General features: G+C 43.4%; 1 protein-coding gene across 1 annotated transcript; it reads right to left on the bottom strand.

Annotated features, from left to right (window-relative positions):
- Window positions 1-16435: 16435 nt before the first annotated feature.
- Window positions 16436-18514, bottom strand: SLITRK1 (SLIT and NTRK like family member 1). The gene has a single exon (XM_066621604.1). The coding sequence runs from the start codon at window positions 18512-18514 to the stop codon at window positions 16436-16438; it is 2079 nt and encodes a 692-aa protein (XP_066477701.1).
- Window positions 18515-18741: the final 227 nt, after the last annotated feature.

The raw sequence follows: 18741 nt of genomic DNA on the forward strand, positions 1-18741 counted from the left end.
AGTGTGTCTTTTACAGACTCAAGTTTTGCTTGACCCGGAAATAATTACTTTGACTAAAAATGAAGTGATGAAAATGCATTCCCAGTCAGATGAGGACATTATAAATACAGTTGTATCTACAATTACAAAAGGGAGGAGCCATATTTCAGTGGCAGAGGACATGCACAAAGTCTATGGTTCAGTCTTGACTACCTCCAGCTAAAAGACACTGATGGAACAAAGCTGGGCCAATTTCAGGTTTCAGGGGACCATCGAACAAGAGGCTGTCAGTGAGCCTCCCTCTCTGAATGGTTCATCTCCACCTCACCACATTCATTGCTCACCATTCACTTTCCATGTCGTGCCTGATCTGCATCATTGCACTGCAGAGGGCAATGTCTGTTGAGGTTTCTGCTGCATCTCCCTTTCATCACAGTTAGATGCATGGAGAGGGCAGATGAACAGGAGGTGAAAACAAAAATGAGCAGCAACGGGTTGGCCAGCCTCCACTGATTCTCAGTGGAACTCATGCTGGGTATAGGCTTTGGCGATTGCTCAATGATACTGAACCTTGACACAGGAAAGTATATCTCTATCTGAATCAAAGTCCATCCAACGCTGGACTGGATGAGCTGATGGCCTGATGCAATAGAAGGCAACTTCATATCTAGCACCCCACTCTTCACTTTTCAATTTAATTTGCCTCATTCTTGAGCATGAACTCTCTGTTCAAGCAAATTGAAGCTTGGCATTTTGCCTTAAAGCTGAGCAAGTCTAACAACCACAGATGTGGAGTGCTTTACACATACACAGAGACCAAATCATCTGTGGGACTTTCTGTTATGATTTGTGCCTTTGTTTTGTTAGTTTCTTCCACACAGGCAAGGCTAAAGCTCAGCTTCATATCTTGTAAAAAAAAAAAAAAATAGAGCCATATTGCAGTTTATTGTCCACATTACTATTTTACAATTCAGGAAAATGGCTAAAAATATACCATTGTGGTTTCCAGCATTCTTCCACCGGGGTCTGCACAATCATTGACAAATGGCTTGTTTCGCAAATTATGCAATACAATTCAAGCTTTCAAACTCTGCTCGCTGCTACTTGGCAAAGTCGGAGGGAAGTTAATGAACTGAAACTATTTTACCATTTGGGAGAATAACTCCATAAGAATTTTTAATAAACGTACAGAAACTCACAAGCAAGATTGCATGATGACAGAAATGATTTTCATGCCGAGTGACTGACTCATGGCATAAAAAAAAACAAAAAAAAACACAACCATGGAAAGTAATTAAAACTCACTATTTGCAAAGGAATGAGATCCATTAGGAATGGAAATTTGAATTGTTTGTTTGTTGCAAATCAACATCCTTCATATAAACATAATGGAATGGAAGTATGAAATTCCCTATTGGGGAAAAACAAATGAAGGGTCCAAATGTAATTCCAGTTACATTCATTTAAGTCCTAGTTATTGATTTCAACAAGATAGGCAAGCATTGAGGCTTTGTTCAATGTGAATCTTCCTCTCTTTATTCTGAGTCTGGCAAAAGAAGAGGAGCTGCCACTCACCATCAGTCAGAAAAGCCAGCCAGGACATGAAAAGCTCTGGGGAATCTCTGTTGCCTCAATCCATGCTCTCAGAGAGAAGTAGGAACCACTGCCATATATCAACCCGCCCTTAGCAGCAGATGTAGCTGTCTATTTCAGTGGTTCTCACACATTTAGCACCGGGACCCACTTTTTAGAATGAAAATCTGTCACCGAAAGTGATGACATGACTGGAAGTGACACCATCGAGCAGGACAATTTTTAACAATCCTAGGCTGCAATCCTACCCACACTTACCCAGGATAAGTCCCATTGACTAGCATTGTTAAAAGAATATACATAGCAGCCTGTTAAAAGAACGGGTCTGTAACATTTCCTCAAATGCAGTCACATACCATGGGAGCATAAAGTCTAATATATTAAAAATAAAACATTGAAATGAATGGGGACCCACCTGAAATTGGCTTGTGACCCACCTAGTGGGTCCCAACCCACAGTTTGAAAAACACTGGTCTAAGAAGGACTTCCTGGGTTACTTGGCTAGCCACTGCCTTTTGGCTAGCCAGGGGAAATGAGCTACTGCCCCAAATTACAATGAACCACTGTTTCCAAAATATAGCTGAAAATGCTGAGAAAGATGGATTGGTGTAAGGCAGCAGTGGCAGCTCTTGCTCCTTTCTCCCCAAGATGAGTTCATGGTAGGCCATTCCCCAAGGACTATCCAGTTTCAGTTGGCTGCTCTGAACATTGGTATAAATCTTCCCTTTCTCATAATACCAGAAAAAAAGAGAGGACAATCTACCTAGTCCGTCACTAGGTCTGGGTTTGCATGCTTGAAACACCATTAGCTATCCTGTTCCCATTCCACCACAAGGATGGCAGAAAGGGCCTGCTCTTCCATCCTATGCATCCTATCCAAGGGCCCCCTTGGATTATGCATTGGTGCATAATTATGCCATCATAATCACTGGCAGTATGAGAGCTTAGAAGCCTGGCAGGTTTAGGGCATAATCCTAACCAGCTCTACTCAGAAGTAAGTCCTATTTTGTTCAATGGGACTTACTCTCAGGAAAGTGTGGTTAGGATTGCAGCCTTAGAAAAGGGGAGGGGTTGGTTCTGACAGCTTCCAGGGAAACAGATACAGATTTGCCTTGAAGAGGCTGAATCTGTTCACTGCTGAATCTAAGAAGAGATGACAGCAGAAGCAACTAAATGAAAACAAAATCACAGAAAAGATACATTCCTCATTCACACAGTTACTGCTCTTTAGATGTTTCTCACTTATGTTAAAAGTGCAGAACTTCAACAATTACAATGAAGAATAAATGAAATGATTCTAGCTAATCCAACTGCAAAACTGAAGCCATTGTAGCAGTGCGCACCAAAAAGTCCCAGATTCAACTCTCTCCATCCTCAGTAATGAACGTCTTAGGTGACCTTCAGCAAGCCATTAACTATCCTGCAAGCCTCAACTTTGTATCTGAACGAACTATGAGGATAATATGACTGTCCTAGTTTACCTTTGCTTTTGTAAGGTGTCATGTGATAATGTACATGGAGCTCTTTGAACACTTTCTACTTTTGAAAAAAATATATATTAGAAGGGGGCACGAAAGATATTTATAAAATTAGGACTAATGAAGGAATAGATTTTTTTCCCTGTCTGTAACTACTAGAAAGGTTGTGCTATTTTCATTTTGTGTTGCATTTTTTTTCATGATTAAAGAGTTAAAACAAGCAAACCTTAGATCATGCCATGAAAGACAGGCAGTAAATTTGGGATGCACAAAAAGGAAGTACTTCTTCACCCAATGGGTAGTTCAGTTGTAGAATTCACTTTCACAAGATATAGCCTTGGTCACTAGCTAAGGAGCACTGTGTTTAAACTGGGTTTAAATGTGTAATTAGTTTAGTCCATGGTGGTTTTTTTCTATTTTTACACTTTTTAAACTTCAATTTTTAAGGCGAGTGCCAACAATGCAGGGGGACCATAATATTGAACTCTTAGATAAATTCATTGCAATAGGCCTATCAATGGCTCACCCCTGATAGCTAAATGGCAGGAGGCAATATATTCTGCATGTGAGTAGCTTGGAATAATAGTAGGCACCCTATTTGTGGGCTTCCCAGTAGTATCTGGCTGGTTACCGCTGGAAACAGGAAGCAGGGCTAGACTGATCCACGCTAGACTAGATCCAGCAGGACTCCTTGTGGTCCTGAGAGGACAGTTTACTGGATGGTGTCTTTTATTCAACAGTTTTTGCTTCAGCCACTCAAAATTGCCACTGCCTCTTTTCACATCTTCAGAGACCGGGTGTTCTCGTTAAAGATGTTGGCATGTCATCTCCTTCTCCTCCGTGTGGCTAGACAATGTGTAATAAGAGGACTGTTCTGCTATGCTGACAAGCTGCTACAATGTTAATATAGGCAAAATGGAAACCGAATCTTTTTCATTATCAGCTATCATCACAAGTCCCTTGCTGTTGACACAACAGTTCCACGAATACAAATCCTTACTGAAAGTGGCAAAGTTATGAGCCTATAAAGTTACAGTTTTCATATACAAGTTGTTTATGCATTGGAATAAATCTGGATTTTACACCCCAGAGAGGGACACATTTTTTTCTGAACAGAAGAATTTAAGAAGCAGCACTTGATGTCTGGGCCAAGAACTGAGTCAAAGCAATGTGAAAGAATAATAATGAACACACAGGACAAAATCTCATTCAGCATCATAGCTGATAATGCAACAAGAAACGTGTGAAGTTGCCTTACACTAAAACAGGCTATGGGTCCATCTAGCTCAGTAATGATCTACAATGCATGGTGGCTCACCAAAGCTTCAGGTAGGTGTCTTCCACAGAATTGCTTTTTAAAATCTGTGCATTGGACATGCCAGAGATTGCACCTAAGACATTATGTGTCCAAAGCATTTGCTCTGCCACAGACTATGGCCCCTCCCAAAAGACCCAGACTCTTCCACACATGGAAAGCAGGGTACAGAGGACCTCCAGATCAGTATTTGTCACTGCCCTTGACCATTGTGCTGACTCTGTGCCAAGTATGCATTTATGTGACTGGTGACCCATGGAAAACTGATCTTCTCTTGGATAGCATCTTCAAGCAGTCAGCAAACAATTTTCCTCCAAGCACTTGTGCATGGCTCTTCCACTGCTCTAAGCAGTCTAATGCCCCCCATGGGGGTGCTGGCCAGTCAATGCTTGACCACTGGTGAGGTGCAGGAGGATCTATGAGCCTAATTCTAACTGCTAAGGACCTGTATGCCTAGATGGAAACAATGTCCTAGAGATTCTTGATCCTCTCACCACAAGTAAGATCAAGCCTGCCTTCTGCTCCACAGCCATTTACACAATTATGTCAAAATGGATTTGATTTTTTCTGCATTCCTCACCATGATCAATTACCTGAAAAGCTTACAATGAATGAACATCTTGGTTTTCAAGCACAGCCCTGCTCCCTGCTCAACTACATTAAGAACATTTTCAAGTAATTCATAACAAACTAAAAATATTGTTGGCATTATTATTTTTTTTTTAAAAACACAGATTCTGATTTAGCTGTATGGAGACACCTTAAGGAACTGTTTCACACATTACATAGCAGGAAACCCAGATTTGCCATCAAGTGTACAGGCTGCAATCAATCCTACATCGCTGACAAAGTACATTAAAAACATTTTTAAGCGTCTGCTTGCAATATTACTGAGCTAAGTAATTTAACACCCATAAAAATAAGCAAACCTACTTAAGAGGAATGGAAAATTTAGACTGGAAAAGCAGTGGGTAAGTGTTAAACGGGGGGGGGGGATAATTCAGGAGGTGGGTGTTAAATCTTTTTCCATCTCCCAGTTTAATCAATCAAAATTGGCTTCTCTCCCACCAGGGTTTCAAATGGGTGTCTGTTCTCAGTTCTAGTTCATACAACATCTTTCATTTGATTCACTTCCTTTGTAAGTTCCTTACATTAATATTATGGGGTAGTTCAATTGCGAGATTGTAATTGAAACCAGTGTCATTCATAGCTATGCTAAAATGTGAACTTAGGGGTCTCTCCAGGTCAAGTCTCTGCCTATTACTGTCATTCCACATAGCAAACTGTTGATGTAAAAAAAGAGGAAGAAAAGGATTACAAAGAACATAGGAGAATAAGGAAGAAAAACTATTTGGGCCAAGCTTGCACAACTGGTCACCCACCAAGCTGAATGCAACCTCACCAGCCATATATTGACATCTCTGGCCACCTCAGGTTTCCTTGCTAGAATTTACAGGCATTTCATCTAGGCTTCATTACTACTTCATCCACTTCAGATCTGGCTCAACATTCAACGCAAGTCTTAATTGCTCCTTTCAGAGCATTCCAGAAGTAGAGCCCCACTGTCCCAACGTTGTTCAACTTGGTAGATACAAATAGCACACGTTGAAGACTAATGACCACACTCTAGTTCAGTGGTTCCCAAATTGTGGGTCAGGACCCACCGGTGGGTCACAATCTGATTTTTGATAGGTCCCATAGCAACTGAATAGAGCCTCCAAAGAAAACACAGGTGATGGAAAGATCAGATAAAACTAATTGCCTCAAGCCCTAAGGTTATTCAAAAATCTTACAGCTGCTAATTGCCCTGCAAAGGGCTCAGCTCCTTGCAAACTGAGCTCCGGCAGTTTGCAAGTATGTGTAAATATAGGGAGATAATGTTTGAGCATCTTTTGGGGGGTTATTATTACCTGTAAATAAATAAATGATGTCTTTCTAGATCTCCTTTTTTAAAGTCTCGTAAACCTAGGTGGGTCCCGACAGAGTGCCATTTTAAAAAGCGGGTCCTAGTAATTAAAAGTTTGGAAACCACTACTCTAGTTCATAGTCCCAGAAAATGTAACACAGATATGAACCCCCATGTAAACATATGTTTATGGAATATTCAGTACAAGTTTCATGGTCTAGCACCACTTGTAAAAGAATCACTGCCCTCCTCCAATAGCAGACTTCAGTCCCAGAACGCACAAATGTAAAACCCCTGCCAAATTAGGGACCACTAGCAAACGACTGTAGGTGGTAAACACTTTTGTTATCTGAGAAAAGGCTTTCCCTGACTGATAGTCTTACAACAACTCATGGTTCAGCTTCCCATGTTCCCCAATGGATATAACAAAAGGGGCGAACAGAGTTATTGTCTCATAATAGCTTTTGCTCATTGATCAGAATGGGCAAAACAAGATGGACTAGTAGCTGAAATAATTCAGATTTTGTTCTGTCCTAATTACAAACTGCAAGAAAATTAGTCAGGAGTACATATGTTAAGATGCATGCAGAGGTAGCACCATATATTTTTATGCACATATAGGTATCCTTATATACTTATTCTCTAGATTAATGGTTCTCACACCTTTAGCACCAGGACCCACTTTTTAGAATGAGAATCTGTCAGGACCCACCAGAAGTTATGTCAATAGCTGGAAGTGACATCATCAAGCAGGAAAATTTTTAACAATCCTAGGCTGCAATCCTACCCACACTTACCCAGAAGTAAGCCCCATTTACTATCATTTTTAAAAGCATAGTAGCCCGTTAAAAGTACAGATCTGTGACATTTCCCCAAATTCAGTCACATACCATGGGAACATAAAGTCTAATATATTAAAAATAAAATATTGAAATGAATGGGAACCCACCTGAAATTGGCTCACGACCCACCCAGTAGTTCCTGTCCCACAGTTTGAGAAACACCACTCCAGATGAGCTCCTGGATGTTTGCTGAACACATGTCTTTGTGAGAACTTGATTGGTGCTTCAGCTCATTGAAGCTCAGCTCCAGAATGGGATGTAGTACAAAGACCCCTCGCATGAAGTAATTTTGAAGAGAATTCCTTAGATCGGTGTTTCTCAAACTGTGGGTCGAGAGCCACTTTCAGGTGGGTCTCCATTCACTTCAAAATTTTATTTTTAAAATATTAGACTTGATGCTACCATGGTATGTGACTTCATTTGGTGAAATGTTACTGATCTGTACTTTGGCAGGCCACTTTAACAGGCTACTATGTATATGCTTTTAACAATCATAGTAAGTGGGACTTACTCCTGGGTGAGTGTGGGTAGGATTTTCCTGTTTGATGATGTCACTTTCGGTGATGTCATGACATCACTTCCAGTGGGTCCTGTCAGATTCTCATTCTAAAAAATGGGTCCCGGTGCTAAGTTTGGGAACTTCTGCCTTAGATCATACAGAGAGTGCCCCAGCATTATCACTCAGTACTCCCAATCTATTCACCTTACCTGGGATTTGCATGAACTATTTCCAAACTAGAGAGCAAGCTTGGAAACTCTCATTTAAAAAATGAAACACTACATTTGACTGGAAAATAAAGATTTGACCCTGGTAATCAGAATCCACTAAGTTTATGCCATGTGGTGAGAAGCCATGAGCTAGAGTGGCCGCCTTGGATTGTGGAGACCTCCGTTCAAATCCCTGCTCAGCTGGGAAACTCATGAGGTGACCTGGGGGCCAGGCACAATCTCTCACAATATATCTCACAAAGTTGGTGTAAGGATAAAATCAGAGGAAAGATCCAAGTATGCTGTCCTGAGCTTCTTGAAGGAAGGATGGAATAAAAATGTAATAGTTCTCAGTGGAAACTAGAATACTCATGCAGTGCCACAATAATCAATGCCCTTGAACTTGATCCATTGCCAAAGGAAAGAGAAGCATTAATTTGAAGGATCAGGCTGCAAGATTGTGATTCCATTCCTCCACACACTTGAAAGCACACTGTCTTGAAATCAGATATAATTCAGATATAAATCAGATAAAATTCAAAATGCATGGGGTCACGAACCATGTGCTCAAGCATCAGATTCGCAGAACTGTGTCTACAAATAAGCCCTGCTGGATCATACTAAAGGTCCTCTGTGTTTTGCATGATCAACCAGATGTTTCTGGGAAGTCCACAAACACAGCATGTTGGCAATAATCCCCTTCTTCTGTGGTCAACTATTATTCAGAATTGTAGAACTTAAGAACATGGATGTTCCACCCAGCCATTATGACAATGACCTCCATGAATTGCCTCCTGTTTTAATGCCACTTAAGCTAGTGTGCGTCGCCATATCCCACAGTGACAAATTCTATACATTCATGATTATGGTATGAAGATATGCTTTCCCTGGTCTGTCCGGAATTCCTCCCCTATCCATTTCAGTAGATGACCCCAAATGCTACTATTATGGGAGAGGTAGAAGAGTTTTTCCTTATCCACTCTATCCACATTGTGGATTATGTATAAACTTATCTCCTGTTCCCCCCTTGCTTGCCATTTTTTCTAAACTGAAGAGCCTTTTCTCACAGGTGACTGATACAAAAAATGTGCTACTGTACCTCCTCGTTAGTCCATTTTTCTTAGGGGCACTTTTATTTTATCCACTTGGTAAAAGTAAAATAGTGAGTTATTTAGAATCAATATTGATGCTAGCTCTAGTACAGTTGAGCCTGGAGCACTGTACTGCTCTCTCCAAGGAACTCTTTTTGAGCAGAAAAGTGCCAAAGTACATCACGACCCTGCACCGCTGTGATGTTTTCTACCATGGACAACTACCACCCACTCAAGGCTTTGCAGCACTGTTGAGAGAGATGCATATCTTTTCATGCAGTAGAAAAATGTATAAAAGGAAGAGAGTTTGGACAGAGCTGTGTTATGTCAGTAAAAAGCAAAAACGTTTGAGACAGACTATAAAGTGACAAAAAAATCACAAAATAAGAGATGGCTTGATCACATCTAGAGTCAGTGTGAACAATATGCTTGACCACTTCACATGGTTAGCAAATCCCATGTGATCCCCTGTGCTAGGCCGCTAGTGAGTTGGGATGGGCTCACTACCCATCAGGGATCCTAGGTAGATGCTGATTTATGAACAGGTACTTCTGAGTAGAACCTATTCACACAGCTACTATGATGTGCAGAATGACAGAAATTATGGTGGCTGATTATGTAGGCCACATGTGAAGATACAAGGTTTTTTTTTTTTTCCTCTCTTCTTCTTCTTCCTAATAATGAGTGACTCTCTGTGATTCCTCTCCAATTTTGAGCATTCTAGCTTATTCACAGGTGATTTCCTGGGGATCAAACAGTCTATGACTTCAGTCTGTACAGCCTGATAGTTGAGTTACCACAAGCAGAGAGGCAAAAGAATAAGCTACACCATTGCCAGAGATATTGCCAATGGTTTAATTTCATGAGGTGTGTCCTGAAAACCTCAAAAAAACAACAGTGCCTCCCTATGATAATTGCTTCAAAGACTTGAAGAGATAGAAACAGAGAATCCTGAGTGTCAGCATCTAAGTTCACCAGGTTAAAAAAGATAAATAACTATCTCAATACCTGATTACTTCAATAACTTACACAAGTGTTGGCTTGACCTTCCTCTAACTGATTGTACCAGTAGCCTGTCAAGTTCAAGATCATGGCTTAAACAGAAATTAGTTTAAGAAATATCATGGGGCAGGGAAAGAATATACAATTTCTAGAGACAATTCCATTCTGTTCACAGGTGTCCTGAACTCAAGTGAGGGAAATAAGCCTCTCTCTCTCTCTCTCTCTCTCTCTCTCTCTCTCCCCCCTCTCTTTCACACACCCACACACACACACACACACACACACACACACACACACACACATCCCTATAACAAGGCCATTACACTGATATCATGTACCCTGAGGCTCATGTTTCCTTGGATCAAAACAGAACCATTCATCACTACCAAAACATACTTTTCTGGGAGTAAACCCCACAGAACACCATGCAACATATTTCTGAGTAGACATGCATAGGATTGCGCTACAAGAGACAGGGATTTCTTTGTCACATCTAGTTCAATATTCTGTTTCCAGCAGTGGCAATCCAGTGGCAACTTGCAAGTAGGGTTTCATGGCAGTGACTTTGTTGCTTGCTCCTCACATCTAGCACTTAAAGGATTACGACCTTTGAGCATTAACATAGAGCCACAGTGCAAAGTTCGAAGCCAATTGCTGTATCCTTGCTGTATATTGTCAGCAAATAAACTCACAACCTATGACGAGGTTTTTGGAACATTCCACCTGAAGTCATATGGTGCACAGTAATTCAGTCAGGCCTTCACTAAGGTCAAGTTTACATGTTGCATTAGCATTTCAGCTGCCACGGTAATCTGAAATCACATAGAAACTGGTCTGTACACTTAGTGTATAGATAGGCACTTACATGGTTTGGATCAGGTAACATCATTCTTGGGGAGCCCATTGAAAAAAAAGTCTGTGCCCTTGGCTGTGACCACAAGGGTGCTCTTCATGCAACCAACTAACCATGTGAAATGACACCTACTGTATTTAGGATTTTGACATTTTGACAGCAGACGCATTGCCAGTGTAACTAAGGGCGCAACCCTAACCCACATTCCAGTGCCAACATCAGGGCAATGCAGCTCCAAGGAAAGGGAACAAGCATTTCCTTACTTTGAGGAGGCCTCTGTGAGCCCCCCCCCCCCAACTGCAGTTTGCAGCACACGTTCCATTGGCACAGGTAAGCCATTGCTGGAAAGTGGGTTAGGATTTGGGCCTAATAAGCCAGGCTTCAATGTATTAAGTTCTCACAAAACTGTTGGCAGAACCAACTGAATGGGGACTGTTGGGACCAAGGCTTTTTAAAATTCCATTTAATCCCATTCCATCCCACCTTTCTTCCATCATGGAACTGAAGGCAGTGTGAATGGAGTGGTTACTCGGCAGCCTCTGATCCAGGGTCTTTTCTATCTGCTAAGCATTAGCAAGAGGGTTGCATGCACCACATGTCCTCAGCCCATGATCTGGAAGTCTGCTTGGCCTAAGAATTGAGGAAAGTAAAAATTTTTCCCCACATGCACACAATGTGCTTGGGAGAAGATTCAGGTCAGTACTGATTTAAAGGTTAAACTGAAATATTTGCTGATATCTCTGAAACAGACCTGATTCTTCCACGCTGCGTCCTAGTCTCCATTTATTATCTCCTCATTTCTGTGCCCCCCCAGTGTTTCCACTTTGATCCTACTTCTTTCCATCACATTTTTTTTTGCATTCCACAGCAGAACCAAATGATCCTCCTGCTATGAGCAAAAGGCAATGCTATGAATATAGATCATGTACCAACATGACTTTGATGAGCAAGGATAGTCTCAAGAAGCAGCATCTGATTCATTTCTTATCCATTTCTGCGTACCACATAGTACAGGATAAACCCCATTCAGCTTTCTAATAAATAAGTATTTAAGATGCTCATATACATTCAGGCATATATTCCTATGGCAACAGATTAAGTTATGGCCTATTCTTAGCTCCACAGCATCATAGAAAATACTCCATTTCAAGCCTTAGAAGTAAATAAGCAATCTCATTTCCCGCACCACACTTTCACACCTGGTATTACTAAAATCTCTCTTTAAGTTTGATGAATTGAAGACTGATTCAACTGGAAGCAGCATTCCTCACCTAGGACACACAATATGTATAGCTTCATATTGGTTCAAACCCAGAACACTCTGCAACACACACACACACACACACACACACACACACACACACACACACACACACACCCCTATAACAAGGCCATTGCACTGATATCATGTATACTTCCAGTTGCCTAAATATTATGGAGACAGTTATACTTTATCAGGATGAATAAAACATTTTATGGCATTTAATAATGTATGTGACTGAGATATATTGAAATATCTCCCCACATTACTCATTCATGGGTATCATTTCATATATCTATCTCTTTTGATCAGTTTATAAAAATTCTGTGGTCATGTTGAACATTGATGGCAAAAAAGAAAAAAAAAATAATCTGCCTGATAAAAATCCAAAGTTACATTTTAGATGTTTTCAGAACATTAATTTTGGTTCCTGGGTTACAGTCTTCACTGCTCTTTTTTTAAGAAGAAAAAAAGGACTTCAAAAGACAATTCTAGAATAAATGTACTGTACGAACCACAGATAAATGATTACTCTTTAGCACTGGGAATGGGTTATCTATATGATAATAAATGTATCTCAGATTTTGTGCACTGAAAACAGTCTGCATATGATATATGATGATAAAACAAACCATTTCTTTCTTTCCAATGTCTTTAATAGACATACCATCTAGATGGCACTAATGTTTAATTTAATTTCAGGCAACAAAAAGAAATAAGTGTCATGAGATATTTTTCAAAAGCAGAGCCACATGGCTTGCAGAATGTACCCCAGCTGCTTTTTTTTTTTCCAAGTATAGTATGTTCTCACTTACAATTAAAACATTAAAAAAAATGATAGGAAACAAGATAAGACCAGCAATCTGATAACTTCTGTAAAGATGCTACATTCATAAAATAGCATGAAATATAGCAAGCTAGTAAACGTCTAACTATTGAAATAGATCTTTGTATTCCAGCTTAGTTTTCACCATCAGTCTTTGACACATTTTTTTCCCCTTCCTTCTACTCAGAACCATTTCTATGTCCATGGCCAACCTTAGGAGCTGCGAGGCCCCAATTGGAAATATTTTTGGTAGGTTCACAGCCAAGGTCTGTAGAATATGAGGGGCCAATATTCTGTCCAACTTTCCAGCATGCAAGCAGTTGTACCAAGGGGCTATGAGCAGCATCCTGCAGTTGGGGGGGGGGGGGAGAACATGGAAGCCTCCTCATGGTAAGGGAATATTTGTTTGCTTACTTTGGGGCTTTATTGCAGCTGCATCAGAGCTGGAAATTTGGATAGGATTGGGTCCTTAGAGATATAAATAAAATTCCTTATAGACTCTATATCTCGGAGGTAGAATGGAAAGCAGTCAAAATGTGTGCTTAAAAAGTGTACGCAAGTTAAGGGACTAAATCAATCTAAGCACAATTGCATACATGTTAGCCCACAAGTAAACAACCAAAATGTGGAGGTTACCTTCAAAAAGTACATAGTCACAAAACCACTTGCTTTAGTGACTGTGAAATGGTTTAAGTAAAAAAAATATTAATTTTATTTTTACCCTGTTTTACCCTATTGTGGGGAGGGGGCCTTAGGACCAGGCCCAGCTGAGAGCAATTGGTCCAACTGGCTTCAATCAGACCCTGCCTATGCCTAAAACTATCAGTCTGGTTGTCCAGTGCTGCTCCTGAAAACTGAACAAGAGATATTTCTCTGTTTCAATTGCTCTTCAGGAGCTGGGTGTTTAGAAGCTTTTAAAAGCACTAATCTCCCCCCCCCCCTTTTGCCCACACAATCTTCTGGTTCAACACCCTGAATAAGGAATATATATATTGAAGGATCTTGTTAAGTACTCATTGCTTGTACAAAGCAGGAGGTATTTTTTTTTTATTACCAAAAAGTTATACAAACAATATGAAACAGCAAGACAAGGGCTTCCCAGTGCTCCAGGCCAGAGTCATCGAGCCACTGCTCTGCAAAGGTTCTCATACACAACATCCCAAGTTCCTTCCCAACGGATTTGTGTGTGTGTGTGTGTGTGTGTGTGTGTGTGTTGTTTCCCTCCCATCCTTCTGAAGTTGCGCTTAAGTCCCCCTTCCAGTGTTTTTCCTCCTTAAAAGGATTCTCTGCCTGCGGAAAGCCAGAAGCAAACGTGACTGAAATCTTTCATTCCTCCACTGGGATTTCTGCTGGGAAAGCTGCGATGGATTTGCAGGGGCTTTCTGCCTTGGCGTGTATTATCTAGTTAAGGGCCAGTCTACTGTGCGGAGGAAATGGAAAGCGATGGGGTTGAAGTCAGTAGGATTTCTTTGTCCAAAGAGGAAAGATGCTGATCTGGGGAGGGGGGGGTGGATCCAGATCTGAGGGCTGGAGAGAGGTTGGGATCAGGAAATGCCAGCACTATATTATTTGGGCAGGGGGTTGTTGGTGTGGCGTTTGGGTTGGTGTTGCAATTCCCCCCCCCCCTTAGATGATGAAGCCCAGTTGCCAACGGCATCCTCGCCTGTCAATCACTGGCTTTCAAGAAGTCCTGCCCAATGAAGTCTGGTCCCCGGCCTTAATGAGCGCCGATCTTAGGCAGAGTCAATTAAATCGCGTCCCCACCCACCTCCCCAGCCTCTCTGCAGTACGCAGCCACAACAGCAGCATTGGCACGACCGGCATTCCCAGAATTAATAGAGGAGATCAGTGCTGCATTCAAGGCCAAGGGGGCGGGGGGAGGAGAGGAGAGGACAGACAAGCAATCGTAGTGAAACTGACATGGTCAGAACCCCAGTGCAGCACTCCCACTTTGAATGAAAGCAAAGGGCTTGATTCCCCCCCCCCATCCAAAAACACAAGCAAAAAAAAAAGTCCACACCCCACCTGCAATTAGAGTGACACTGGGGGGGGGAGGGGATGAAACAAATAGGAATGACCAGACTTTGAAAACATTTTCACTTTAATACTGAAAAAATATGCCATTATAAAATCCTCAAATAGAATTAGTAAGTCTCGCTTGCTTATTTTTTTTTTCTCTCTCTCTCTCTCTCTCCTCTTCCTCAGCTCGGATTTCCCCCAGCTTTTTTTTTTTTTTTTTTATAAGAGTGCGTGATTTACAAGAGCACAAAAAAAAAAGGAAAAAAAAAAATCTCTCCCCTTCCACTTTGCAGTTGAAGCACTCACGTGGCTTTAACACAATGCTTCACTGCCTCGATTTCTTTTTTCTTTTTTTTTTAATTTATGTCGTTTTGTGTGTCTTTATTTTGCTCAAACTTTTGATCTTCAGACAAAACGACCAGGGTGGATGGGATGGGTTTTTGTTCTCTACATTCAGATGGAAAGGCATTCTTGGAAATGTCCATTTCCGAAAGAAAACTTAAAGAAAATAAAAATGATTAAAAAAAAAAGGAAAAAAAGAACCAGAAGCAAACTGACCCCTCCCTCCCTCCCCAAACAGAGAGAAATCTCACCCAACAAAGTAATTCATTTCCCCTCCACCCACCCGCCCACCCAAAAACGCAAAACCAGAACCCATGAGAGTTATAGCCATGCAAACATGTCTTAAATAAAATCTTTACATTTGTTTTTCCCCCTTGTTTGTTTCACAGTAAAAGGACTATCTCTACTGCCTATCAATCACACAAAATAATGGCGAAATGGCACTTTTTATTATTCTTAATTCTGATTATACTGGATTTTGTATATAGAAAGTTTGATACGATGGAACTTATCAGGTAAGAGGGAGGACGAGGTGAACTGGACGCTGCTTCCATTTGGGGCTGGAGCGTCCCTGGGTGGTTTTTGTATCCATGCGAACCATGCAGCAACTTGGGTTTGTTTATTTGTTTGTTTTGTTTTGTTTTATATCCGAGTCATTTATTTACATTACATTCATGCCTTCGTGCAACTCGACACACTCCTGCTTTGTTCGCAACAGGGAGGGCACCAGAGGGCGCTCTTGTCTCCCCACCACACACAGGACCAATAAATCCACTTGGTCAAGGCTAACCAGCAAGAGTGTCCTTCCTTCCTTCTCTCTCTCAACCCAAGTTGAGCCATTCTTGGCTACTGGCTTAGATCTTGTTACTCACTAGTTGTGGTGTGCACAGTTACACCAAGCACAGCCTCAGGTTGGGAGCCAGACCCACACAAAGAAAAAATGGGGGGGGGGGACAAGGCCTCCACTTTGGGCCCCCAGTTTGGTGAGCAGGAAAAGGTATTTTTCACCAGAAGGTAGCTTTAGGCCTTTGAGCCCCGTCCCCTGTGGTCGTGGTCCATTCACATCAGCGGACAAAACAGCAATGCACAGATCAGGGAAGGGGAGCTTTGAACCACTGGAGGGAAGTTGAGGGTGCTAGCTGCTGAAGTGGAACTGATTGCCCATGTACGGTTTATTTTATCACATTATACTTAATTTTGTAGTTCCCCACGCCGGTGTCTCAGTCTGATAGAGAGTGCGAGCCACAGTCATATACTCTGTGGGCTCCATCTGCATTGTAGGGTCCATTGTGCCAGTAGGAGGAGTCACAGACAGTCTGCAAAGAGTTGATCTCTGAGGCAGAGGAGTTGGCATCCCTCCTCTTGGAGCGCTTCCGGTTCCTCAAGATGAAGACCAGCATGCCAACCACGGTGAAGGCAGAGGTGACAAAGACCAACAAAAGGCCGGGGACCAGCACTGAGATGGAGACCCTGCTGGTCTCCAGGTAAGAATTGGAATGAGTCCCAGTCTCCGCCAAGCCAGTGCTGTTCTTATGGTTGGAAGTCAAAGTGGGCAAGACTTTGAGCTGAGGGCAAATGGCCTCGTTGGAAAGGGATTCAAAGTCCTCCTTGAAGAATTCTTCTGGAGTCTCGCATCTCAGGTCGCTCATCATCACCTTGGGCCTCAACATCTCCACCCACTGTTTGAAAGGGACAATGGGACACTTACAGTCCCAGGGGTTGTCGTGCAAGTCTATCTGGGTGATGGAGGTGAGCTGATCCAGCACACCTGCCACTGGCAGGTACAGGAAATAGTTGTTGTGGATGCTGAGTTTGGAAAGCGAGACCCCAGCAAAAACATCCACTGGGAGAGACCTCAGCAGGTTGTTGTTCAAGATGAGGACCCTCAACTTGGGCATGGCATTGAAAGTCCCTGGCATGATGAGCTGGATCACATTAAATTCCACATTCAGGTACTCCAGGTTCTGCAGGCCATTGAATTTCTCCCGGGACAAGATGTCTAAATAGTTGTTGTCCATGTACAGCCACACCAACTCCAGGAGGTTCTTGAAGGTGTTGTTCTCCATGGTGGCAATGTTGTTGTTGCCCAAGTCCAACAGGTTGAGCTTGCGGTAATCCACAAAATGGGGCTTTCGGATGGTGTGGATCTTGTTGCCCCTCAGGAAGAGCTCGGCCACGTTGGAGGGTTTGGGCTTCAGGTCGACCAGGCTGCTGAAGTTGCCGTCATTGCAGTTCACCTTGAAGCCTCCTGGGATCTGATGGCATGTGCAGGTGGCGGGGCAAGGCGTGCTGCTGGTGGGGGGCTTGCCTTTCACGCTGAGAGTGGACCCGGCAGCTGTGGGTCTGGTCTTGAGTTGCCAGTTGACCGGGATCTTGGTCCCCCCGTGAGAAGCAGAGCCAGGCGTGGACGGATCCTCCTTGCCCTGGATCTTAAAAGGGGTTGGGATGGGGCCAGGATCGCACGTCTCCTCCTCGGCAGGGGGGGCCGCCAGGCTGGAATCCACGCGGTTCTTCCTACACAGCTCTTGCTCGGTGGTCTCGTTGAGGTCCTTGCCCTGCAGCCGGGTGGGGGCCTCGCAAATCACCCGACCGATCAGGGCGTTCTTGGGGATGTTCTCCAGCCATTCCTTGAGCGACAGCAGATCGCACGTGCAGTCCCAGGGGTTGTCCTCCAGCAGGATCTCGGCGATGCCCGGGATCTGCTCCAGCACGTCCTCGTACGGCAAGGTTTTCAGGCGGTTGCCCCGCAGGTCCAGGTGGGTGATGGGCACGTACTGGAACACGTTGGCCGGCAGGACGCTGATGAGGTTGTCGTTGAGGATGAGCACCTCCAGCTTGTTGAGGTCCCTGAAGGCGCCCGGGTCGATGTCCCTCAGGAGGTTGAAGTCCGCCTGCAGGTACTCCAGGTCGTCCAGCCCCAGGAAGGTCTGCTTGCGGAAGGACTTGATCTTGTTGTTGTTGAGGTGCAGCCTCTTCACCAGCTGCAGCCCCAGGAAAGCCCCGGGCACGATCTCGTGCAAGCCGTTGTTCTCCATGTGCAGGCTGACGGCGTTGTAGAAGTTGGCGAACTCATTGGGGAACAGGCGGGTGAGGGAGTTGCCGTGCAGGAACAAGTGGTAGAACTGGGACGTGGGGGCCGAGAAGCGCTGCAGGCTGGTGAAGCCCTTCTTCTCGCAGTCGACGTGCAGGTCGCCCTCCACCTCGCTGCACGAGCAGATCTTCTCCTTGCAAACGTCCCCCGTCACGTTCCCGGCGGCCAAACACAGAGACGTCTCCAGCAGTAGGATCCAAAGCAGCATCTTTACGCCCAGCCACTCATCCCCGAGCCGGAGCGCAACTGGAGTGGCCGCCAGGCAGATCCCCCTCTCGCGCCGGAGCCCGCTCCAGTTCCTGCCAGGCATGGAGTGTCCGAGCCACCGGCAAAGACATGGGGGGAGGGAGGGGGCAGGGAAAGAAAGGGGGGAGAGACAGAGAGAAGGAGGGTGGGGAGAATGTGTTGGGAAGGGGGAAGAGAGAGAGAGATCGG

The sequence above is a fragment of the Tiliqua scincoides genome, chromosome 3 (assembly GCF_035046505.1).
Source record: "Tiliqua scincoides isolate rTilSci1 chromosome 3, rTilSci1.hap2, whole genome shotgun sequence".
In the NCBI taxonomy this organism is placed as follows: domain Eukaryota; kingdom Metazoa; phylum Chordata; class Lepidosauria; order Squamata; family Scincidae; genus Tiliqua; species Tiliqua scincoides.